The sequence below is a fragment of the Eleutherodactylus coqui genome, chromosome 6, assembly GCF_035609145.1.
Source record: "Eleutherodactylus coqui strain aEleCoq1 chromosome 6, aEleCoq1.hap1, whole genome shotgun sequence".
NCBI lineage: Eukaryota > Metazoa > Chordata > Amphibia > Anura > Eleutherodactylidae > Eleutherodactylus > Eleutherodactylus coqui.
Genome location: NC_089842.1, coordinates 92,920,056 through 92,946,510, shown reverse-complemented (window position 1 = coordinate 92,946,510; position 26,455 = coordinate 92,920,056). Strand labels below are relative to the sequence as shown.

The following is a 26,455-nucleotide window of genomic DNA, read 5'->3' as shown; positions in this document are numbered from 1 at the left end:
CATCATGAAACTGAACTGTCCAAATACGATAGAGACACCAGGAAGGGGTTGTACATTATTAGAAAAACATGGTCGCTTTATTACAGAACCAGCACCACATCTGTCCGCAGAGGTTTGTATTGCAGTTGCACCCCATTCCCAGTGGAGCAGAGCTACAATACCAGACAACCCATGTACCGGTATGGTGTTGGTTCTGCAAGAAAGCATCCATAGTTTTCTAATCCTGGACAATTCCTTGTACCTGCTTTTACCCATCAGGAGTTACATTGTATCAGTGGTTTATAAAGAACGCCAATCTTGAAAAATTGGTAGGACAGCTGTAAAACACAATATGTGCAATAGAAAAAAAAAAAAAAAACTTACTCCAATAAGATCCCATTGCAGAAGTCACTTTATTGGTGCTATACAGGCCCGCTTATGACTCTGCCGTGGGCTACATATCTGTTTTATGTAAAAGATCAATGTCATATTGTTTCTTCTCTTTTATAACTTATAAACATGATTTACATCCACGCTCCTAAAGATGGAGATCAGGCGGCAGCAGGACTCACCCCCACCTACCACCCCCCTCCGACAGCAGCACAAGGTGTATAAGGACACAGGGCTCAGGTAAGGCCCAAAACAGACTGCCCTCCTAGACATGACAGTTCCCTAGAAAGCTGGAGCAGAAAGAAATACAGGTGGGGAGCAGACAACAGAATCATCACTCATAGGATGAAGACCCCCCTCCCCGTACATTCACACTTCAAAATCCCCATGGGCAAAACCCAATGAATGGCTTTTAAGAGAGGGACAATAAAATAAAACAAATGCCTAAGGGGTAACTGCTCAGTGCGAGGCCCCCTGAGCACGAAGAACAGACCCATCCCCATACAGAAACATACATAAAGACAGAAGGAGAGATGGAGAGGAAAAACGGGGCCAGTTCTCTCTCCAATCTAGTTACCTATAGTAAATATTCACAGACGGCTCCTTCCCTGCCCCAAATGATAAAATTAATTTTATAAAAATGTGCCTGGCAGGAGTTTGGAGAGGAAGAGCAAGTGGGGTGGAGGCAGTCAGAATGCAGGAGGGAGAGGCCACATGTCTAGCTGCGGAGGGGAGACCACAAGCTGTGCACGAGAAGCTGAAGTTAACCGATGGTCAGGCCAAAGCCACACTGGAATTTGTTCTTCTTGTGGTTGAGGAAGGCTCCCATGGCTAGTGTGAGGGGCAGTGGCGGGAGCTTCTTTTCTAAGGTGGCGCCGACTATCCAGTTACTGTCCACCGAACCTATGCGAAGAAGGAAAAAAATGGAGGCAAGTTACTCGCAGGCTGGAGAAATAAGAAGCAGGAGAGACAAAAATTATTCATTTTCTTTTTTTATGAATATATTTTTATTTCTTTTTTTATTTATCTATGTCCCCATAATGTCATATAAGATCTCTGGGGGTCATTCACATGGTATTTTTTTTTCTTATTACACACTTTTCCATTGCAGCTGGGACATCCATAGGAGCCCTGGGTGACCCCCCCTGTATTGACATCAGTCACTAGCAGCGCTGATCAGGGTCCGCAAGGACCCTGCAGCTCTGCTGTGCCACGTGATTACAAGGTTGCGTAGTGGAAGTGCTGTGTACAAAGGAAAGCAGAAGACAGAATGGGTTAAAAACTGCTTCTCCCTTCTCCTTTGGATTCTCAGCTGTGACTAACAGCTGAGGACCCTACCTGTTCCTCCTTGATTGCAGCAGCAGAGGCTTTAATCCCGTGTCCTATTTTTGCTATCGGCCAGGATTAAAGCCAAGGACCAAGTGCCGCAAATTTAGAGTGCTTGGTCCTTAAGGGGTTAAAATTTCACCCAGTCCTTCTGGGCCATTTAAACAAGATATGTCTATGCAAATACAAATATGTAGTCTTTAGATGAGCAGTTTGATGGCTTTATATTTAGGTTAAATTCACTTCTGCAGGTCTGTTACAAAGTTTCTGCAAATGTCGCATTTATGTGAATAGGCTTTTCAGGAATACACAGACACGCTGCAGTAAAAAGTCCATTTACACGTACGGAATGGATTTTTACAGCCACAACAAAATCTCCTCTGTGTGAATATACCCCAATATAGAGAGAACTAAAACTATTGATAGCATGCCAGCAGCAAGAAATGCAAAAGAGGAGACGAAAACATGCTGCACACATGTAGAAAAGACACGCTGCCCTCTGGTGGCAATACAGTGTAATAGTTCATACCTTTAAAAAGCAGGTTGGCTTTGGGGAGGTCCAGCTGGTAACCAAAGGAGACACTGGTGTCCTGCATCCGAGTGCTAGCTTCAAACTCCACACCTACTTGAAGCTAAAACCAAAAGGATATGAGCAATACAGTGTTAGAGAGGACGCAGGAAACCATTCACATCCACCATCTGTATATGTACACCCTAATTGTGGATGCAACAAGTCACCAAGACCATGTGTGTACGTTTTTTTTTTCCCAAAAAATGTGAATTTCAAAAGCCGGTTTTATTGTTCCATCACCACAACTCTAGGAGAACTTTGTTTCCGCTGAAGGAGTTGTGTTTCGTAATGGCACCATTTAAGAGTGCATACAATATGGTTTCACTTTTTGGGGGGATGGAGGGACACCGCAGCAATTTTCACAGCATTCATTCCACAGTATTAGGGCTTATTCACTCCGGCTGATATACGGCGTTCCTCTCTGCAGGGGGAGGAGGTTGGAAGAGCCGGGATCAGTGCACTGAGCTCCTGCCCCCTCTCCGCCCCTCGGCACTATTTGCAATGGGAAGGGGCGGGAGCTAAATGCTGGGACTTAGCCCCGCCCCCTCCCATTGCAAATAGTGCCGAGGAGCGGCAAGGGGGCAGGAGCTCAGAGCACTGCTCCCGGCTCTTCCTGCCTCCTCCACCTGCAGAGAGGGACGCCGTATATTGGCTGGCGTGAATACCCGGCCGATATATGGTCGTCTGAATAAGCCCTAAAGGACATCCATTCACAGGTCGCTATAACTGTGGGGATAAAGGCCTATACTATTTTTGCAATAATTTGTTTCCGTGTCGCTGCAAAGACCCGTAACATTGTTATTTTCCACTGACGGAACTGCAGGATAGCTTGTTTTCACTGGCACCATTTTGGGGGGCATGCGGCTTTTTGACCTTTGTATGTTTATTCTATCTTTGGAAGATGGGATAAGAATTTTTTAAAAAGTTTGAAATTGTATAAATTTTTTGAAATCTATGGTGTTCACTGTGCCGGATAAATAATGTATTGATTCAATAAGCATAATACAATATTTTATTACCTGGTAGAGCTTTACAGACTGGAAGCCTATTAGGCCCTGTCCACAGCACCTTTTTATAACAGCCCCCTCTTCTATCTGACCACTTTAAGGCCATAGGAAGCATTGACTATGGCATCTATAAAGGTAGTTTTCTCCAGTCCCAGCTCTGTAATACAACTGGCACCTGCAAGTGATGGCAGAGGTGCCACTCCTGTGCCCACACAATCACTGCCATGCATCATTAAATCTGTAGATGGAAACAAGCTGCTTACCATAATGGTACACCACAGCGCTGGAAGGGGTTAGGGTGGTTTCATACACAGCATAAAAAAAAAAAAAAATTACACAGTTTTTGAGTCAAAGCCAGACGTTGATTCAGCAGGAAGGAGAAGCAGGCATTTTCCTTTATGTTTCCCATATATTACGTAGCCACTTCTGGCTTTGACTCAAAATACTGCACCACAAAGTTACAATGGACTTTATAAACAAATCCTGTGTGTGCAGCTACGCTTGGGGTATGTTCATACATGGTGGACCTGCAGCAGATTTTCACCCCTTCAATTTGCATTTACAATCTGCTGTGGTTTTGCACCAAAACCTGCGTCAAACCCCACACCAAGTGATGTGGGTTTGTTGTGCATTTTATTATACTGTGGAAAACCCACGGCAAATCGGCTACATGTGAATGCACCCTTCGAGGGGTTAAACTGGCACTGTCAGTATGATTTGACCTCCTGGTGTTTCCACCCTCCAATAACCGACCTCATACTGACATCTCCATCTCAGTGTGTGGCACCACCATGACTCCCAGATAGCACACCCGCAGCCTTGGGGTTATATTAGACTCTGATCCCTCCTTCACCCCCTACATCCAATCTCTGGTCTGAGCATGTCAGCTGCACCTCAAGAACATCGCAAGAAACCGCTCTTTTCTCACCATGGATGCGCTAAAAACGCTCCGTTGCCCTCATCCACTCTCAGCTCGATTATTGCAACTTGTTGCTGATCGGCCTCCCCTGCACCAGACTCTACCCCCTCCAATCCATCCTAAATGCGGCAGCCAGGCTCATCTTCCTGTCCAGCCGCTACTCGGATGCCTCTGCCCTGTGCCAGTCGCTGCACTGGCTGCTTGTCAAATACAGAATACAATTTAAAAACCTCGCTACCTTCATCCACAAAGCCTTCCACAGCACTGCCCTGCATCGCTTCCCTCATCTCAATCCACCACCCAGCCTGCGCCCTCTGCTCTGCTAACGAAATCAGATTAAGTGCCCTTTTAATTCAAACCTCATTTCCGCCTCAAAGACTTCTCCAGAGCAGCACCTGTCCTCTGGAACACGCTACCAAAAAATATCCGGGCAATCACTGACACACTAAACTTCAGCCATGCTCTAAAAACGCTCCTCTTCAGGGAGGCATACCGTATCCCCTAAACTAAACCCCTCTGTACTCCGCCTGATAACAGGCTCCATGTCCTACTGACTGCAACCCCTGCTAGCCGGCATTAACCGCCACTGCAGTTATACAGACTCATCCACCATACGGCCTGACCATTGTCTGTGTGTATAGCATCCCACACTCTCCACCTGGCCATACCATGCACATCTCCAGCCCCTTTACCTTCTGTATCCCCCCATTATTGTAGTATGTAAGCTCCTTGGAGCAGGACCCTCACCCCTACTGTCTCCATCAATTGATTATTCCATGTAACTGTGGTTTTGTTTGTTCTTCCCTGCTTTGTAAGCGCTGCGGAATATGTTGGCGCTATATAAAGATTATTATTACGATCATGTCGAAGTGACTTAGAGTTGAAATGATCAGCTCTTAGACATAAAAAGTGCTAAACAACACTCAAATCAAGTCCGTATATAGCAGTTAATGGCAGGAGACACACAAGGACAATCCTGGGGACCTTTGTTCCTGGGTATTACACAGACGGTGTAGACTCAAGGCATTGTCCAGTATTAGAAGAACAAGGCTGCCTTCTTACAGAATCACCCCTGACTATGGGTTGTGTCTGGCATTGCCACTCAGATCCACTGAAGTGAGAGGGACTGAGCTGCAATACCACACACACGCTATTAGCAGGGGTGGTGCTGCTTTTGGAAGAAAGCAGATATGGTTTTCATAATCCTGGACAACCCCTTAAAATAAAGTGCACATATTTTGGATTGTGAGACATGGGAGAGTGAGAGGATTATATTTTTTGTACAGGTGGTCTTGTTTGTAAAACCAATCCATGCCACAAAGAAAAAAAACAGTAGAGTAACAAAGAAAAAAATATTTACCCTTGGAATGTATTGCTCTCAAAAGACAAAATTGATGGGCATGTTTAGGTAAAGGCCTTGGCCATGAAGAGATTCAAACCAGCAGACATTCACTGATCAGCGGGGGTCATAGCAGCAGGACCCCCACACACTGATCAATACTTTTGTCTCTCTCAGACATGTCAAAAGTTAGTTGAAAGTGCAGCTACTCTTTAAGAAAGCTGCAGTCTGTTCCCACAAGGCTCTAGTTTGGGAAAAGAGGCAACGCAAGCCTCAATGAGCCAGGAAAGGTGGTGATGAATCCGCGTGGGGTTTAGAGGGGGCAGCTGGTGGACCTGCACCTTTGTCAGCTAGGGAAGCTGAGATGCATTGCACTGGCCTAGACAGGCCTCGGGATTTTGTTCCGAATCTTGCGCGATGCAGAGTAAAGCTGGTTGTGACCAGTTATAAATGAGAAAGTTGTAGGGCATATTTTGTGTGTGCCAACCAACGTATGCAGGAATACGGCAATCCAAGCAAGTTGGCATACTGACTGAAATACTTGTGCAAAATAAGTGCATGTGAACAAAGCCATTAAACTCAATGGGTTCTATTCACTGCGTATTGCGCTCACAAAAACGTTCATGTGACACAGGCCTAAGAAACCTGGAAGAACCCATGAGATCACCCAAGCTTCCCAGAGACAAACAGCTGGATAGAATAACAAGCAGTGGAGGAAAATAGTATGCTGGTTGCCACGTCCTGCATGTATATGAGCAGTCCTGAGGGGATGGGCATCCATAGTACTAGATTGGGAAACCGTGCAGAAACTATTCAAAACCTGCATTGTGTGAACAAGGCCAAACTCTATAGGTGGAAGGTAGTCAGTAAGCTGAAGATCACATACCTGATCGTTGGCTTTATGGTAATACGTTGCGTGTGCTCCAGCCTGGCCCAGTGTGAGCGTCGCCGTCCAATTAGGAGCTTTAAAAAAATAAATAAATAAAACAATTGTTGTAAAACATGAGTACAAGGTAAAAGGAAACTTAGTTTTACAGGTAGAGCACTGGGTGATGTCAGGAGATGGCATTATTGGGACAGTTTCTGCTGCAGGACCCAGTAACGTCTTCTTGAGGGCAAGTTCACTCAAAGCAGAAATGCTGCAGAGTTTCCGCGGCAGAAAACTCTGCTGCAAATTCCGCAGCATTTCCGTCCCGTGTACACATAGCCTTAAGGGCCACTGCAAAAAACATCTTACGATTTTTCCAGGGTGCAACTGCCATACTATGTCCACTAAGGCAGGTAATATACTTCTCTACTGCTTCACTGATGAGACCATTTCCATTGTGGTCCCCCGTGAACCGCAGTCTGACTAGCCAAGTCCTAGCAGGCAGGAAATCACTTCATTCATTCCTATAGACTCACATTGTGGCTCTGGTAGGAACAGAGACAATGACTTCCAATCTGCTGTAGGCTGACAGCGGTTCATGTGGGACATCAGGGGAGAAGTATATTAAGTGTCCTAATATGCACTGGATTACAACTGCAGCTCAGAGAAACCATACAAAGCTGTCCAGAGGGGCTATTTAAGGACATATATTGTACAGAGTGCTTGGGCCATTCATCCTTTCACACGGATACCCCCCGGTATATAATAGGAGCCTAATCGATTTTACTAATCACTAAATTTACTAATTTGCCTAGAGGTTCACTTTGCAAAGAAGTGTAGGTACTGGACTGTTCCTATAGTACAAGAGTTACAGTGATTTGAATATGAAAAGGAATCCGGATGCCAGAAGCTTGTCGTACTTCTTGCTACTTGTCATTCTGAATAGCGCACCTACAGGGGGGAACCCAAGTGTGTGGATAAACCCGTCAATCCCTACAGCTTGCCTGACAACGTCACCATTTAACTCCCCTTTCAGAAATGTCACAAGCTTTAAGTGCTAAATTGTACATAATACCCCATTCATTATAGTGTAATTAAGCACATTAACGCGCGGTTCGTTATTTCTGACTTCCGTTAAGCCTCTACAAATCATCCACCTGCTGAAATGTATTAATGCTCTCCATGTGTATTTACCGCTGATGTCTGCATATAATCCAGACGGGTGGGTGTAGGTATACGTATACATAACTCACGCGAAGGGACTTTACAAAAGGCACAAATCAGCCCTTTAGAGAACAATGCATGTGCTGGTTTAAGAAGGTACATGCATTATTAACAGTGTATGGATGCAGTCGGCAGCATTGGTAAACAATGCCACACCATTACATATGGGCAAACCTATACAACCAGGCCATGGGTACACACAGGTTCTGCAAGCCAGTAACTGATGGTATAGAAATTCGGAATTGTCATTAGTATAGCAGCAACTCATTAAATATTGGATTACAGGATGTAATGCATCTGGAAACCCAAGGTTCTAACATCCCTCAATCCCTTTGGAGTTGTTCACTTCCCCGTGCGATTATATAGGCTCAGGTATACAGGGGGAGTTAAAGGATTTTTGTAACCATTTTTGTGCGTTTTCAAGGGTTCGTTCACATATAGCGGTGTTAGTGCCGATTGGTGGCAAATCAGCATCATTGGTGCAGATTTTTATGTGGATTTAGGTGCAGATCCGCAGCAGAATTCACCCCTTCAAGGGTAAATCTGCTGCGGATCTGCATCAAAAACCATGCCAACATCTGCACACAAGTGGTGTGGACTTTGGTGCAGTTTTTGGTGTGGCTCTGCAGCTACATACGCAATGTGTGAACGCCCCCTAAAGCAACTTTGCAATTAGCTTTTAATAAAAGCTTCGCCTAGGTTTTGTGTATACAGCTCCCATGCAGATCTGTGTCTCAAAGGTTTAAAAAAAGCGCCCCCCCCCCGTTCAGTCTGAGGACAGGAGGGTGGTGGGGTACTAGATTTCATCTCCTTCCTGGCCTCACCATTCCACTGGTTCTAGGTTTCCGTTTTGGAGGCTATAATGGCTACCGCAGTTTTCTAGCAATCCGATAGTCGCTGTGAAGTGATTGGCTAGTGCTGATAATGTGACCAATCAATGAGCAGTTACAGTGTATTGTATTCCTAACACTACCAATGCACTACTATGCTCTACCGGTAGTAGTCTAAAGATATCAGCGGTAATCTTGGCCGCTTGAAAAACAGAACCGGGCCAGGAAGAGCAGATATAGGACAGGCGAGATACCCCTCCACCCTACGGACAGAATAGTGTTCCAAAAGCGGAAGGTCGTTTTCAATAAACTTAAGTAGCGTGTTCCTACATGCATGTGTTACTCCACACAGGTTTGTAGTCAGTAAGCACGGACGCACACTGGTCTGCATAGGGCCGTACACACAACAGATTAGTTATGGAGTCTGCTTGATATTTCATTTAGATGCATTGGGGACATCACTGTACATAGTAAGGTATCCATCTGGAATGGGAGGCCTCTTGATGGTCAGTGTAGAAATAGGTTGTTCCACATCCATATAATTCAATTCAACAAAGCCAACCGAGGAGAGGTTTTAATGCACTTCACAGTTCCCAACCTTATTACTCATTAGATGGGCGTATGGCCTGCTAGAATAGCAGTATGTGGACACGTATTACCTGTGTATCTTCCTGCTAGAGACATAACGGTTCCTTCCTCACCGGGGCGTCTGTGGTAGACCAGTTCGCCTCCCAGTGCCAGACTAGGAGTGACGCTCTGGAGATAGTGAGCAACTACAATACCTAAAGAACAAAAACCAAGGTTAATGAATGGTATGTAACGATATGAATGGCAGATGCTATTAACGGGCTTGTCTCATCGGACAACTTTCTATGATTGGACTGCCTTGGGTCTCCCACCCGGCAAACAGTGGATTTTGTGGGGAAAATGCAGTCAATAAAGCATTCCCCCTGCAGCGGCCTTTGGTTGGATCCCAGCCATATATAACGGTATGCCCTAACAGAACACAAGTCTAGGGCTGGTTCTCATGGGACAACCCTTGTAAAAGCATATGTTGGAATTTCATAATATACAGGCTGTGAAGATGCAGAACAGGAGCAGAGCTCTTGGGGACAGCAGCTCTATAGCCTGTAGATTTCACAGCTGTTTGGATTGTAACTTACTAGAAGGCCTTAAATCACACAAGTGTTTTTAAGAGGCTATTTAGCCATGTAAATACACTGGACGACAGTTGCGACTATCTGAAGCACTGGTTTCCATTATATTCTTGCAGGTGACCGATTTTTATCTGCGTAAAAACGTTGCGCTGGATAGAATAGGACATACTCGGCCGATATCGGCGACCGAATTTATGCGCTGCTGGGAAAGATAGGTCTTGCCCCATCTTTTGGCCGAGATACACTGGTAGCTCCCATAGACTACTATGGAAGCTGGAAGAGAAGGGTGGTAGAGGGAGTTTAGCAGTGTACAACGCTAGGAAAAGAAGGCAGTTGCCACTACTTCAATTGCAAAATATGGTAAATACAATCGTCTCATGTGAAAAAAAAGGTTTATAAAGACAGAAAGTGTCCTGAAAAATTGCACAAGGTACGGAATATAATGGTGTAGTTCCTTAAATACGGCTTTCACTCAAAAGGTTTACCACTTCTTACTGGACCAAGTAATATTCTCATAGTACTATCAAATAACACAAACTAGCCCAACTATATTTGTTAGCACTAAATCAATAGATCGGTATTCACAAAAAATTTATATATATATATATTATATATATATAATATATATAATATATATATATATATATATATATATATATATAGTGTAAGATTGTAGTAGTTGTAATACTACATTTAATAGTCTTAAATATACTTAACATATTATTTGTTTTGAAAGCTTCATACATTGTAACTGCATTTGTTTGTATTAGTGGAATATGTTAGGCCTCACATTCACGGGCAGAATCCACCTCTGCCCGCAGCCAGTGACCCCTGCGTACCTGTATTTCCCCGGTTTCTGGGTTTGCTGTACTGTGCATGGTCTTGATAGCTCGCTGTCAGACACACTCAGTACAGTTTTTTGGGTTTTTTTTCAAACTTCTACTTTCCCGCAGGATCCGTGGCATGTCTGCAGAGTTAGCTGTGGCTGTGCCGCAGATTGGACGGCTTCCATTGACTTCAATAGAAGCCATCCGTACGGGACCTGCACTGAAATGAAGCATGCTGCAATTTGTTTTCCAGACCAAAAGGTTTGCAAAACAAATCCACATGCTTCAATTCATTTGCGGACGCCCATGCTGCCCCATGGGTGGCATGATTTGCGGATTCCGCAAATCAAACCCGCCCGTGGACATTGGGCCTTATTCTTCAATTAAAGGAGTTTAAAAAAGCGTAAACTATATCAAATGTAGCTCTAATTCTAAATAGGACTTCATTTTCAGGTCCGAAATTCTGTGTCAACTTCAGATAAGAAATCTTTATAAGGCCGGGCTGCTCAGACACTGCACATTGGTTGTAATACTCTTGTCCATGAAAATGGAAGAGATTTTCTTTCAGATGGACTGATCGTGTTTCTGAATAGCCTCATAGGCTATAATGGAGCAGCGTGCTGCCCGTGAAATATATGGAGAGCACATGGACCTATTATAAACTGATCTCTAAAAGCCCTGCTTTAAAGGGGTATTACAGGCCTTTTCCCATTTCCTCTACTGATGACTGGCAGGTCACCAATAGATTATTGTTGGGAATCCAAGTGGTGGGTCCCTATCAGTTAACAATAGAGAAAGTAAGAAACAGTCCAGGAATACCTCTTTAATAACCATAACCTTAAATGATAAAATTCATGTTCCCTGCAGCCTCCACTAAAAGTCATTTAGTGCATACAACTTGAATACATTGAGATTTATTATACGTAAATTTATTAATATGTATACAGCAAGCTGGAGGTTCAGAGTTTGTATGGAGGGGGATCGCAGGTCGACCCCACTCAACAGAATGCGGGTGCTGGCTGGTTACTACAGTCGACATCTACTCCCAACAGCTCCTATCAGCACCGCTGCTGATTGGAGCTGTTGACCTTTTAAATGCCCTGACTGATGTTTGGTGATCCCAAATGGACCCTCACACTGAGATTGCAGGGTTTTTCGGTCAAGCAGTCTCCAAGAAAAAATTATTGCTGCAGTTTGTACGCTGCAGAAACATGTCCAGGTTCAGCTCTACAAAATGTAATTAAGAGACAGGGATATTTATAATCTGCTCACCAGATCCCACCAATATGTCTGGATTGCCGAGGGTTACTGCAGCGGTGAAATCTTCTCCTCTGTACTCTGTATCTATTTGCCAGTTCACAAACTTGGATTGCTGAGACTGGAGAGAAAGTCACAGGAAGGGTCAAATTAATATGCAACATTGGGGGAAAATATTGGTCAAAGTTCACTTACCTACATATGGGTCTCTAAGATTTGGAATCTAAATATGTGAGCAGTAGTAGAAGTAGGACGGGGAGGACTGCACACAACAAACGCACTTCTCTACCCGTTAGAGCCATGTTCACCTTGTTTTCATAAACGTATAGGAAAACGGAGAAACTGCTTTAAAGAGAATCTGAGACTAAAAACCACCATATAACTACGGTAAGTGCTGGATCGGTGAAACACATTCACAATGTGCAATTCTTCTCTAGGTACTCGTTGGCATTTTCCCCGCCGTAAGCCCAAAATCGGTCCGTCCAATATACTAGCTCGCTAAGCTTAAAGGGGGCCCATCAGCTTTGAACAACGCCAAGAACTAAGTTGTGATGCTGTGAAGAGAGGAGACATGGGGCCAAGGGTGGACTTTCTTATACTCACCTGCTCCCCCGTTCCTGCGCTGTCCACCATATGGGACAGTGCTCACGGAGGTCTGAAGAGAGTCCGATTTTCAGACCGCATGTGGACTTCACTGGTTGATTAAAGTATCAGCGTATGACCATTTACTAGGTCACTATGGGGGAGGGGGAAGTAAAGCCTGCAGGTACTCAGATAGAAACTACAAAATCTGAATTGACTTTTTTTAAAATCTATCCAGCTATTAAAGTGGTTGGAGGGAATATTTCCATTGCAATAGGAAATCCCCTTAAGGTCGGCTGTACAAGGGCGCATTCACACCCGGAAAATCTGTGCGACGAACTTGCAGCTAATAGAACCAATTGATGTCAATGTGTTCCTTCACACTTTTTTTTCACCGCACACATTTACATGGTTTAGTAGGGTTAAACAATAACACCTGGGCCTACCAAGTCAGCTGACAGATCTACTCAAACATGGCGCTGCCAGGACTGCGCCAAGGCGAGTGTTCCCAGCAGTGTAAAAAAGTACAGTAAAAAGTGCTGATACGGGCGCTATAGCACACAATTGTGCGTAGTGCATAAGCGTCACGTGATCGCGAGTGTATATGTGCTTGCGTCCGTGTGCAGCCTCAGTAAGAACAACTGCACTGATAAATGGAGGTAGGGATCTTAGTTTTTTTTCACAGTGTAATATGGGGGCAAGGTGAATGAATGAATGAATGAATGAATCAGGGGTGAATGAATGAATAAATTACAACACAAACAGTAATCTCTTACCTGTAATGCTACTTTTGATCTTATGTGTTGAGATAGCTGATGGATTATTTGTGCATTCAGGCTGCCATTGTTATCCACATCGCCTACTAATACTGGGAATGCCTGAAAAGAGGGAAAGAAAAAGAAATCATTAACCCCTTAAGGACATGGCCTATTTTGGCATTGAGGACCAAACAATTTTTGGTAGATTTTCATCTCCATTTTTCAAAAGCCATAACTTTTTTTTTCCCCGTCAAAGCGGCCGTATAAGGGCTTGTTTTTTGTGTGGTGGACTATAGTTTTTATGGGTGCCATTTTTGGGTACATAGACTATATTGTAAAACTTTTTTTTTTTTTTTTTATGATCGCAGAAGAGAAAACGCATCAATTCTGCCATAGATTTTTTTTTTAAGCGTTAATTATGCAACATAAATGACACATTACATTTTTCTCTGCGGGCCGGTACGGTTACAACGATACCAAAATTGTTATATATTTTTTTAAGTTTTTCCACTTTTCTGTAATAAAAACCCTTTTTTTGGAAAAATTTTTCTCTCTAAATTGCTGCATTAAAAGGCCTGTAACTTTTTAATTTTTCCATGGACGGAGCTCTGTGAGGGCTTATTTTTTGCGAGACGAGCTGTAGTTTTTATTGGTACCATTTTGGGGTACATATGGTTTTTTTTAATCACTTTTCTTGTGTTTTTTGGGAGGCAAAATGCTAAAAATCTGCATTTTGCCTCAGTTTTTACGCTTTTTGCCGTGCAGGATAAAAAGCGCTTGATTTATTGTACGGGTCTTTACAGACACGACGATACCAAATATGCATTTCTTTTTTGTTTTTTTATGCCAATATGAGAAAAAGCATAAAAAAAGTGCTTTACATTTTTAATTTTTGTACATTATTTTGATTTTTTTTTTTTTCACACCATCTGTGTCCCTCTGAGGGACTTATACCATAGAGGATCGCTACAATAAGACATTACAGGACTTCTCTCCTGCAATACCTTATCGCTTCTACAGCGATCACAAGCTCTGGGAATACAGAACGCCGGCATCTGGCGTCCTGTTGCCATAGCAACCAGCCGGGCTCTCTGCGAACCCTTTCCCTGCCGCAATCTACTTAGATTGCGGCAGGGAAGGGGTTAACAGGAGGCGGGGGGGGGGGAGATCTGTCATGATCTCGCGCTATCCCTATGACATAAGGGGATGTCATTTTGCGGGAAGTACCCCGCTCCCATGACGTACCCTTACGTCATCGGGAGGGAAGGGGTTAAGGAAATACTCTAAATTCCCCTCATTCATAATCATGGCTTCTCTGTCTGAATAACAATGGAGTACTTATGGAGGAGGCTACAGAACGTTAAATCCCCAATTCTGAGCAAAATAAGAAGTGCATGACACGGGGATTTACATATCACCAAAGAAAGAATACCCGTGTCCTGCCCCACCCTGGCAGAACCTACACTAAAGGCCATTCTACGCGGAATGATTAACGTTCAAATGAGTGAAAATTATAATTGTTCAGTGTAAACGTAGCCAACGATTGAACAATGAAAGCCAAATCGTTCACCGTTGATTTAATGCTAGACTTAATGTCATCGTTGGCTCATTCTCTAATCGGTTGGTTTAAATCCCGATCGTTCAGTCAGATACAGTAAATGAGAGCGGCTGAACAACTTCTTGTTTGAAGGCGCCAACAATTATCTGCCTGTATAAACAGGCTGCCCGAGCAATCTCCGACATCGTTCACTTGTTCAAGCAAGAAATTGGCAGATCTAAACGGACCGGTAGCGTGATACAATGTCACTTTGTGCTGGGTGTTCCTTTAAATGCAGAGCAACATTTCGTTTAGAGTTCGAGTTCACAACCTGTTGATCACTGATGGGTGCCAAGTAAATCGGTGTCTCAGCAGCATCACTGTCCTGGGGACTGGGTCAAGCTGGAATCCGTGGTGGTGCTCAGGAGCCATCGGTTGTGTCCCACTGTCCAGCTTAGACCTACAGCCTACAAGAGGGTAGGTCTTCAACAGAGGCAGGCACAATACACCAACGAGCCCGCGGGCTCCAACCTACAGACCACTCAGGCTGGAAGGAGCCTGTAGCATAGGGTGCAACGTGGGAAAGGGGTTAAGTGAGGATTTTTTTTATTAAGCACTGTAGGACTCATTCAGATGACCGCATGCGCAAAAACACTTGCCGCACTGGCATGTATTTGCGCATACATTAGGTTTTTGAAGTGGATTTGCACGCGTGTCTGTGCGTAGTACTGTACTATTTGCGCACGCAATGCAGTTCACACGCGAGCAACACACCCTTTCCATGCATTAAAAGGCTAATTAGCCTAACGAGATCCAGGTGTGTTCTTTTCCCTGTGTTTTCCGCAGCGTTTCACTTTTCCCCTTGCGTATTTGCGCACCTCCCATAGACTTCTATAGAAAGAGCAGGTCCCACTTTTTTCCATGCACGCAAAATGCAGAGGGGAAATACCAGTGCAGACACGGTCGTGTGAAGAAGCCCTCACATTCAGACACACTTTAGGAAGTACCATTGCTTCTTAAATGTTAGAGTAAGATGGGACATTTTAATCAGGTCAGCTCACCTCTGTCGGGCTCAGTTGCTTTGTTCCCACATATGTAGCACCAAAATGATAATTGGAGTCCCCAACGGTACTGAGTGCGATCGTGTGATTTACCTTGGAAACAAAATGTGCAGTTGAAAAAAAATGGCGGCACAGTAATAACTTGCTTGGGCAATACAGAACTGCATGTACTGAAAGAACATTTAAGAGGCATTATGTCAATACAGAGACTCATGTCACATTGGCAGGATATCTCATCATTGCCTACTCTCTGGAGCTTCACCTGTGACAGATAGAGTGTTTCTCCGGAAATAAGACCCTGTCTTATATTAATTTTGCCCCCAAAAGAGGAGGCGGGTAAGCATACTTACATACCGTGTTTCCCCGAAAGTAAGACCTACTGGGGTTTTCAGGGGCTTGAAATATAAGGTACCCTCCAAAAATAGGACCTAGCCAACGTGCCCCCCCCCCCACACACACCCTAAAAAAAAATAAAAAAATATAAAATAAAAATCAATGCTCCCTGATCCGCTGCGTCCCGATGGTCCCCGGTGGTGCTGCGGCAAACTTCAGAGTCCTCCCCGTAATCCATCTCAGCTTTGCTGGTGGCGGGGCTTTAAATACCCCGCCTCCAGCAAAGCGAGCGCTGCACTTGGCTAATTGAGCACTAGCAGCCAATCACAGCCAGCGCTCGATGAGCCAATTACAGCCACTTAGTGATGTCATTCACTGAGTGGCTGTGATTGGCTGCTGGCGCTCGATGAGCCAATCACAGCGCTTGCTTTGCTGGAGGCGGAGTATTCAAAGCCCCATCAGCAGCAAAGCTGAAATGGCAGCCAGGGAGGACTCTGAAGTTTGCCGCAGCGCTGCCAGGGACCATCGGGATGCCGCGGATCAGGTGAATATAAGGTCCCACCCCCCCTCCGAAAATAAGATACTGTGCCTCTTTGGGCCAAAAATTAATATGACAGTGTCTTATTTTCGGGGAAACACGGTAGCAGGTTGCTCTCTGGAGCTCCAGCGCACTTGCTGCAGTCCTTGGCCGCCCCCAGAAGATTGCTTCATAAATCCCACCTCCAGGAAGCAATGGCTTTGGTTGGTTCTCAAGCACTGCATTGATTTACTGAGCAGCGCTCAAGAACCAATCACAGCATCACTTCCTGGAGGCGGGATTTATGAATCCCATAACCAGGAAGCAATCTTCTGTGGGTGGTTGAGGATTGCAACAAGTATGCTGGAGCTCTGGAGAGCTGCTAGGTAATGTATTGGTTTTTTTTTTTTCTTTTTAAAGCTTATTTTCAGGGAGGCTTAAAATATATGTCCTAGGGTAGGGCTTATTTTCATGATAGGTGTTACTTTGGGGGGAACATCAGTTGTTAGACTAAAGTGGCATTGAAGAAGCGCCCTGCTGTTCTTTGTTTTGCGACTGCATGGCTGGCCTACTATAATCAATGGCTGACCAACCATCTGATATTGCATCAGCACCCTAAACTATCAGGAAGCAATGATCTCAGTTATATGCATGTAACATTCCTAGTCCGGTACTGATGACTTAAGGCTCATAATCAAAACCTTACCTGGAAATAATTGCTCAACCCTTTATTTACAGTTAGTTTCACTCCTTCCATCTGCATGGGGAATAATTCTGAAAAGGCAGAAGACAAACGGATTACACAAAAACCATGACAAAATATATATACTTCAGCTGTTTGTTAAGCAGCACTTGAACTGTAATCAGGATGCTGCAGAGGACATGACGTAATCTCCGCATGTTGATACACACTACTAGGCTACTGCAGTCTAGACACAGTGTAACAAACTCTCAGCTGGGAAAAATTGTAGGTTTGCACAGATTAGAAGCCTCAGTGTATAAACAAGAACGTGGCCATTCACTGACAGCAAACAGATTTTGAAAACAGTGAGGAACAAAGAAACTAAGTATAAAGAAAAGAACATATAAAGAATGTGTCATCAGACAATTGTCCTATCAGGGTATATGGATGTTGTAGACGGGGTCCCAACTACGAGCCACAGCAGGCGTTAATGCATACTTAGCACAACTACATATTACATGCCCCCCCCCCCCCCCCCATTCATCTTGATTCACTCTCAGATTGAGACCCCAGTGACAATAAGATAAGGCACTTTAATCTTTATTTCCAAAAAAAACCCTTAAGGGTGCATTCACACAGAACAGATTTGGTGTGAATTTCCCACCCATGTCAAAAACCACACCCTTGGATGAGATCTGCAGCAGACTTCACCCCCTTCAATAGCTGAAATCTGCTGCAGTTCCACAAAATATTCTGTAGATTTTAGTGCACATATAACCGCACCCCTACAGGACTATTCCCATCTCAATGCAGGTTGCACCACGGTGTAGGTGGAAAAAAGAAAAAAAGTGGTGCAATTTTTGGTTTTTTTTTATGCTGCAACCCCTTAATTCTTAGGGGGTTCCAGAGGTGCCAACCTCAATGATCACTAAGTGATGCTATATGTAAATGAGAGAATACCCCTTTAAATCAGCACTGACGGTTTTATCACTACAAATTCTCCTCTGTCTACATGTTATTGTTTGGAATGGCACATCTACCGTCCCTTTAAAGGGTCACTACCACTCAGAATTAATAAACTATTAATATCGCAGTGGTGGCACCCAATATACATACCAGCATTGTGTCCCCATCACTCTCAGAACAAAGGGATGTTTCCATCCTATAACACACTATTGCTGGTTGGGGGTCCAACCTTTGGGCTTCCCTACTAATCATAAAGAGACTGCATATCCTAGTAATACGCCATTGCTACATAAGATAGGAATACCCTACGGCCAAACATACCTGCAGGGGACTTTAAAAACGGAACCCTATAAAAGGGACAAGACAAAACTGGTGCAAAAGAAACGTGAAGCAGCTTCCCTAAAACAGCCAATCAGATTCCAGCTCCCACTTTTCAGACATTCTTTGTTACTGGGGCTGTGTCACCCCAGAGAGTCGAGCCGTGGGTCTTCCTGAAGTGTATGACAGTGGGGGCTCCGCATGTGCATCACCACTGCATTCACTTCAATGGGAGCACTGGACATAGCTCAGCCTTCTCTGGCAATCCCACGGACGTGCATGCAGCGGTGATGTGTCCTCATATCCAGTTACATATAACTAGACCTCTCACCTTTACACTTGCGATGACATTCCTCGAAGGTGCCAGGATTAGGTAACCGTTCTTCCTGGGGTTCTTTTTTCTCAACAGCAGTGCCAAGGCCAGAAACAGGAGGCATCGTGAATCCAGGTGGCACAGTTACTAGTCCTGGGGCAGGGGGGGACCCGGCAGGAGGGGGTGCAGGAGAACTGGCAGCTAGAACGTTCCCCATTTTTGCTATAAAAGAAAAAAAAAGAGAAGCGGTTAGAGAACATGCGGATCCATATTAAAATAATACTCCGGACAATGGTTAAAAAAAACCAAATAAAAACACAACAAAAACCTGATTTGCCTGGAGTGGACGTTCCCACCCTTAAAGACTCATCACCATACACCCACGAAACTGAAAGAGGGGCACAATATCCCACCTTGTTGTCTGCCCAAATTCTCAGGACCGGCCCATCAACCTACCGATATGGGGAACGAAGAAATGTTGTCTCTACACAGGTCATGACAACAGCTGCCCAGGACATAATACAAATAGACTGCAGGAGCGGACCACCAAGAGACACCCGTGGAGCCCCCAAATGACAAAGACTACTGTGATTTAGGGTAGGAGATGGAATAATCAAGTAAAATAAGGCTATTCAAGCGACATCCCCTTCTAATACTTAGCTGAAGCTTTGTGAAAACCAAGCTGCCCCCCATAGCCATGCATGCAGATGTTCTCTCTGCGGGGCTGTGGGAGAAGCAGTGCCAGACACCTCCGTTGGCAGCTTATCTCCACTAAGGAAAAAGTATTGGGAATGATGAAATCCAATATACCCGTTCCTTCTTTCCCTGCCACCATGACAGATGGGCACCACCACACACATTCTATTACTGGGCGGTCCGCTAAATCTTTGAGTTCATCTGACATTCATCTAATGTACTGGGCGCCTTCTGATGTGGACCCTCCTCTCAGTTAGCAGATCTTCATCCAGAACTAGCTGGAGCCCCGCAGCTCGGTAAGGGATGAGGCAACGAACATCTTTTCACTGCAGTTTTCTGCATACATGCCATAGTAGAACACTAAGCAGACGGCTGCCATCCATACGCTGCGCCAGCTGTACTGACAGCTGTCACCAGATTGTCCTGCAAGCGTCACAACCCGCGTTGTAAAAAACATATCCTCCACATGTGCTGTATCTGAGCCTCTAGATTGTGCAGACTTGTAGGCTGTGGAAGCTGGTGGCCCCGATGGTCCCATACATTAGTGATACATCTAAGTGACCAGGCAGACATGGAAGTGTGACAATGTTGTGGGGACATTCCTGTGACCCCCTTGTGTGTGGCCGAGCATTAATGCCTGCTGCCTCTTGAAGGCCGCCATGAGAGGAACACATGTGGCTGCAGGATGTCCAGAACATATCGCTGAGCTGTCCTTGTCCCTCATACCACTACTAGGGGGGGACCGACTGTCATAGGCAATGCTCTAACTCCCCCATACCATCACACCAGCAGGTGGCAGTGTACCTCTCCACAGCAAAGACAGGATTGAGGCGCTCACCCCTAGGTCTCCAGACACGAATACAGCCGTCAGTGTCTAACTAAACCTGGATTCATCACTGAAGACAATCCGGTTCCTATCTGTAGCATCCAGTTTCCTCGTTTATGACACTGCTGCAAACGAAGGTGATGGTGGGTGGCGCCATGATTCCAAATGTCCTTCAGCCAAGGGCCTGGAAATGGTTTCGACAGACACACAGGTGTAACGATGGTGACAACCGTCTCTGGATGGCGGACAATGAAACAGTTGGAGCTGCTTGTACTTGCCGGATGATGAGACGCTACTCTCTACTGGTGGTCTGTAGGGGGTGTCCTGAGCCCGGTCACCTTGTGTGCCCTCACTGGTCCCAACACCTCCGAACAGTCTGGTCAGGACAGCCCAGGTGGGGGACAATTCATCAATACAAGCATCCAGCTTCTCACATACCAATAATGTCCCTCTCTCAGACTCTGGTAACGGGGTGACATCTCTTCCCTGCATCCTAGAGGCGTCTAGTGGCCAACAAGCTCCACACAAGTGGAAGAAGAGTCACTGCACACAAAGCGCCTCTGAGAGCCTTTTTATGGGCCAAGGGGGGAACCACTTTTAGGCCTCGTGTCAATTAGGAAATTCGGGCCCATGCGGATTCTCCATGCAGAATCCCGCAGCGGGTCCCTCCCTTCCCGCAGACATCAGGCCTAAAAATTGAATTTACTTACCTGTCCGGACGCTGCGGATCTTCCCTCTGCCGTGGCCAGATCTTCTTTCTTCGGCCCGGTGGATGTGCTCGGCACACCAGAAGCATGCCGCGCGCATGCGCCGTGCACTTTTTTTTTTAACTCCTGCTCTTCCGCGCTATCGGCCCGAGATGTAACTAGTTGGGTATACGGATGTCAGAGGGATCGTTCACCTCATGGTTGCCTGTGTCTTCTCTGACTATAGTACATCACTAGTGCACACCGATGGTGGGAGCTACAGTTACGGGATATACTTCGTCCCTGGCTAAAAAGGATATATAGAGGTTCCGCCCACAGTAAAAATGGCACATAATCATATATTTGTATCATCAATTACTAGTCCATCCCATCCAGCCAGTGGTTGTCTTGTGTCCGCACGCTGGATAGGGTGGACTAGTCTTCTGTGATTGCCCGACTTCTACAGGGTGAGTGTCTAAACTTCATCATGAATCACTTCCAGGACTCCTGTGATCGCAGCTCAGGTGGTCCCATGGGGGTACATGGGTGGTCTCTGTGAGGTTCAACATGTAAAAAGGGATTTTAGATTGCAAATAACTTCCGTTTTTTTCTAACTGTGAAATCTGGGCATGAGACAGCATATGGGGGGTGGGGGGGTCACATCCGCTCCATAGGGTAACACTAGCAGCAATGACCCGCCATATAGTAAAGGGCAATTATCCCTGTGGCTCCAAGGCCTTAGTGTAATTTCTCTTGTACATACATAGCACCACTGTTACTGTTACCAGGATGTTCCCCATGTAACTCCTCCTGTCACTGACTCACTATTTGTCAGACCGCGCTCACATGACCCTGTTTACCTGCGGGTCACGTACGAGCACAGAGCCAGTACACAATGACGTGTACCAGCTGCATGCTGCCATCCTCACACACCATCTTGGCATGGATGCCCACATAATACGCGCCAGGTTAGGACATGCCGCGATTTCTTTCATGCGAGTAATACATGTGCGCAAAAAAAAACAAAAAACACAGGCGTGAGCGGTTAATAGAAATCAGTGGCTATTGGCAATATGTGTTGCACGGACAACGACAATACACCCGTGTGAGTCCGGACTGAGGGTCTCTCAATGCTGGGAGACCCCTCCTATCAGCCCCCCACAATGCTCTGCTACAGGTTCAGTAAGTCTGTGGCAAGATAAGCTGGAACAAGCGTGATGAGCGGTGAGATACTGCTTGCTTGACGTGACGTTACGCTGATCAGTAATTGCGCAGTTTCACACGATTGTTCCATTATAGCCGCACCGCTCCCCGACCCTCCGCTGCTCTCTTCTAGTCCGCAATCACTACCACGCCTGTTTATACGGCAGGACAGACGATCCAATCAGTGAGGATCTAACGATTTATTGCAGATCGGTCGCTGCACCTAATTATCATCATGCAGAACGCTCGACTTCATGATTATTCACATGATAACTCCAATTTAAAGGCCCTTAAAGGGATTTTCCATGATAAGTTTTTCTCTAAAGTGGTCCCCCAGTGTGTACACACACAATGAGCTAGTCCCCCGCCGGCAGCTCCCGGTCTCCCTTTTTGCAGTCCGCCATCTCCCAGCAAGCTGCTGCAGCCAGTGACAGGTGATCGTCGCGGAGCCCTGCATTGGCTGCAGCAGCAGGTTTACGGAACGCCATAGACTGACTGCAGAGCAGAGACAAGCAGCCGCCGGTGGGGTACAAACGTGGAGCGCGAGCGCTTTGTCATGTCTACACACTTCAGGACCCCTTGGGAAACAACCTTTATCCCGGACGCCCCCCCTGTAAGATGTACGGAGATCTTATATGCAGGAAAGGACTCACTTCTGGTCTGCGGAGACGTCTCAGGGCTGCAGAATACAGGCTGCTGCTCCCTGCAGCCTCCGTGTTACGCGCTCCTCTAACCTCCCCGACAACACATGGACCTGTGAGCAGGGCATGCTGGGAGTTGTAGTTTGGGGTGGTTATAAGTCATAGTGGGAGCTGCTATTCCTGCACTTCCCTTACTCAACAGTAAGGGGCGCCTGCGGGGCAATTAGTATTGTTCCTGCATTCTAATAGCCCTCCCCATAAGCAGGAGAGGCCCTGCGGCCCCGGCCGTCCTGCCCCCTGCACGCTCCTATAACCTTCCTAGCATGCCCCATTCATACTGTATGCACCAGTCACGTGTGCCCCCTCCACCTCTTCCTTACGCCACGGCTCCTGCCCCATGCCCCGTCCCCTCCGCTGCCCGCTCCCTTATCTCCGCACCTCTTGTCTTCCACGGTGGGGGTCCTACGGGATTTTTCACATACACTCACCCACGATACGCGCAACCGAACCCACTAGGCACTCAGACCCCGCCTCCTCTCTCTGGTTATTGCAAGGAAATCACAAGCCCCGCCTCCGTTTCTTCATGTGATTGGCTCATTCCTAATGTCACTCAACCGGCTTCTTGCTGTGCAACCTAACCTGCGCAGCAGCCTCCTCTCATTGGTTCACAGCCCGGCAAGCGTGGCTTACCATTGGTCGGAGCTAGTATTGAGGTCGCAGGGCAAGGTCATGTGAGCCGCCCCACAGTTCTACACGTTTTTTCTTTTATTGGCCTGTAGCCGCCATCTTTTAGTCCGTTGTTATGGCGACCGTGACGTTCAGTTGCCACTTTTGATGACGTGTAGATCCACTCCCGCGGGGTGTACGTAATCTCCGGGGTATAAAATGCTGTGAGCACTAACCGGCTGTTCTTCTTGTGGCGCCTGCTGGGAGTTGTAGTGCTGCGGTAAACCCTGCTTGGGAGTAATGGCGTGTACGGGGGAGGGAATGAATGAATGAATGAATGAATTAACCCCTTGAGGGCACTTCTCCTCTCTGTATGGCTGCAGTCGTGACCTTTTACGGTTTTCTTCGTGTGCCGTGAGTTGGTTATTCGCCTACCATGTTTTTGAAGCCCAAGAGGAAATGACCCCAACAAGCACTGAGCTTCCGTATTAAAGGGGCTGTCCGGTTACCAGCCACCATTTTTAATAGAGCCCCTGGTAGTAAAGTACTAAGCTGACCAGTACTTACCGCTCTGTCACCAGCAGCATCCAGCGCTGCTGCCCAATCTAGTCCCGGTGTTTGTTGTGCCTGCTGACATCACAGGGGGCAAGTTCCCGCCGCAGCGCCACGTCCCTGACCTCCTGGCATGCAGGATGGTAGCGCCAATGCCAGAAGGAGGAGCGGTGGTGCTGCAGCTGGGGGCAGATGTCCCCACCTGACCCTCTGTGATGTCAGCGGGCACAACAAACATCGGGACTTGATTGGGGCAGCAGCGCTGGATGCTGTCGGCATCAGAGAGGTAGGTACTGGTCAGCTGAGTAGTTTACTACCAGGGGTCTATTAAAGGGATGTTGGCTGGTAATCGGACAACGCTTTGAACTCTAAGGCTGTGTTCACACGAGCGTTGCGAGGCGCATAAAACCTGCGCAAAAATAAACTGCATTCTTTGGAATGGCGTCCTACACAGGAGCGATGATGCGAGGGAAAACCATCGCTGCGTGTCCTGTTGTTTTGCATCGGCCGTTGTTTTCACTGGGCTGGTCGGACACGCGGCATCGGTGTGATGTCACCACTGATTTCAAACAGGCGCCGGAGGATCGCAATTTTAGAGAAGTGAGGTGAAGCAGTTCTGCACAAAAAACGCCGGGCATCTGCAGGTAAAACGCACGTTAACAAGCGCGATATCCGGCTGGGTTGCTCGCCCATGTAAAGATAGTGGGGTTCTTCACACTGATCATCATAAATGATACTGTAAATATATCTTACAGGATGATACTATAGATTATTGTATGGCCCATCACTTTTATATTTAATAAAAATGCATTTATTGTATGAAAAAATTACACATTTTTCATTACAGATTTTTTTTTTGTTAATTTATTTTATTTTTTAAACCCCGCCATGTATAACGGCCGTGTTTGTTCAGTCCGTACGACCAGCGTACTCCTCTGCAGTTGGGTTATATTCATGCAGGTAAGTGGAAAACTGCCCGATTTCTTTGTGTCTGTGCTTTCTCACCAGTTTTTACGGTTTTAATATTCAAGGATCGTCCATTATGCACATAAGACTTCCAATTGATGAAATGTAACATTTTTATGAAGTCAATGGGTGTGTGAAGAAAGTAGAGCATGTACGCATTCGTTTTTTGTTTTTTTTAATACACCCATTGACTTCAATTGTCATCTCCGTCCAAGAATCACGCCAGAACAGGACATGCCACCATTTTATCACGTGACTTTTAGGCCTCTTACACACGGACGACAGCGATATCGCCGTGAGAATATTGCTGCTGTGTTCTGTGCAATATCGCAATTTTGTGATGTGACTCTGTAGCTCTTTTGCCGGAATTTCTAGGTGGCTTGAAATATAAGCCCTACCCCCCAAATAAGCCTAGCTACTTAAAAAAAACATGGCAGAATACCCATCAGGTCATCCCCGAGGGGTGGCTTAATAGACTGCCTGGCCGATAGCAGTATGATATAATGTTGTGGCATTACATCATACTGCAGGAGCGATCAAAGCATTGCAAGAACGAACAATCACGTTTTACCAATTATTTTTAAAAAAGTAATAAGTTCAAAAGAAACCCCCTTTTGCTATATTTGTAATAAAAGAATCTAATAAAACAAAAATACATATTTGGTATCGCTGCGTCCGTACACCATAAAAAGCGTTCAAAAAGCCATGTGTATTCCAAAACTGTACCAACGTAAACTAGAGGACGTCCCGCAAAAAATGAGCCCTCGCTCAACTATGTCGTCAGAAAAATAACAAAAAAAATAATCTATTGTGCGGGGAATATGGTGGCAGAAAATAATTTTAAAAAAATTAAATATCTTAGAAAAAGAAATACTAGTACAGCAAAAAAAAACAAACATAAGTTTGGTATCGTAGTAATTGTACTGATCCATAGAATAGTTACCATGTCATTTTTGTCGCAGTTTGTGCGCCATAGAAATAAGACGCACCGAGAGATGGCAGAATTCAATTTTTTTTCCATTTCTCTCCACTTAGAATTTTAAAAAAGTTTTTCAGTACATTATAAGGTACCTTAAATGTTGCCATTAAAAAATACATTTTGTCACCGAGACAGAAAATAATTCCCTAGAGGAATAACTGGATCACCGAGGGAACCACTAACTAAGAAATAAAATATAGCCTTTATTAATTAAATTAAAAAGTGTAACATATATTAAAAGGGCGTGTTTTGACTCTTTATACGTAGCGTGCCTGTCACGACCAATAGGCACTTTACCAATGATGTAATACCTTGAACCGGTCTTATTAGAAAAAACCACTAATAGTGTATCCTGATAGTACCTTTAAGCTATATACACCTGGGGGGTGAGTACCCGAGTATATGCTCAAATGGATATGATAACACTATTATCACCATATCATCTATCCCATTGGGGATAACGCAAAAGGTAAGATATG

The 26,455-nt window shown here is 45.4% G+C and overlaps 1 protein-coding gene across 1 annotated transcript; it reads right to left on the bottom strand.

Annotated features, from left to right (window-relative positions):
• Positions 1–368: 368 nt before the first annotated feature.
• On the bottom strand, positions 369–23,350 carry TOMM40 (translocase of outer mitochondrial membrane 40). Its single transcript, XM_066607180.1, has 10 exons — positions 23,252–23,350; positions 18,780–18,983; positions 17,189–17,256; positions 15,633–15,725; positions 13,053–13,154; positions 11,710–11,815; positions 9,113–9,235; positions 6,418–6,494; positions 2,225–2,327; positions 369–1,272 (listed from the first exon to the last, which is right to left on the bottom strand). Exons 2-10 carry the CDS (start codon positions 18,976–18,978, stop codon positions 1,133–1,135), a joined length of 1,011 nt encoding a protein of 336 aa, XP_066463277.1. The 5' UTR covers positions 18,979–18,983; positions 23,252–23,350; the 3' UTR covers positions 369–1,132.
• Between the last annotated feature and the right edge of the window lie 3,105 nt (positions 23,351–26,455).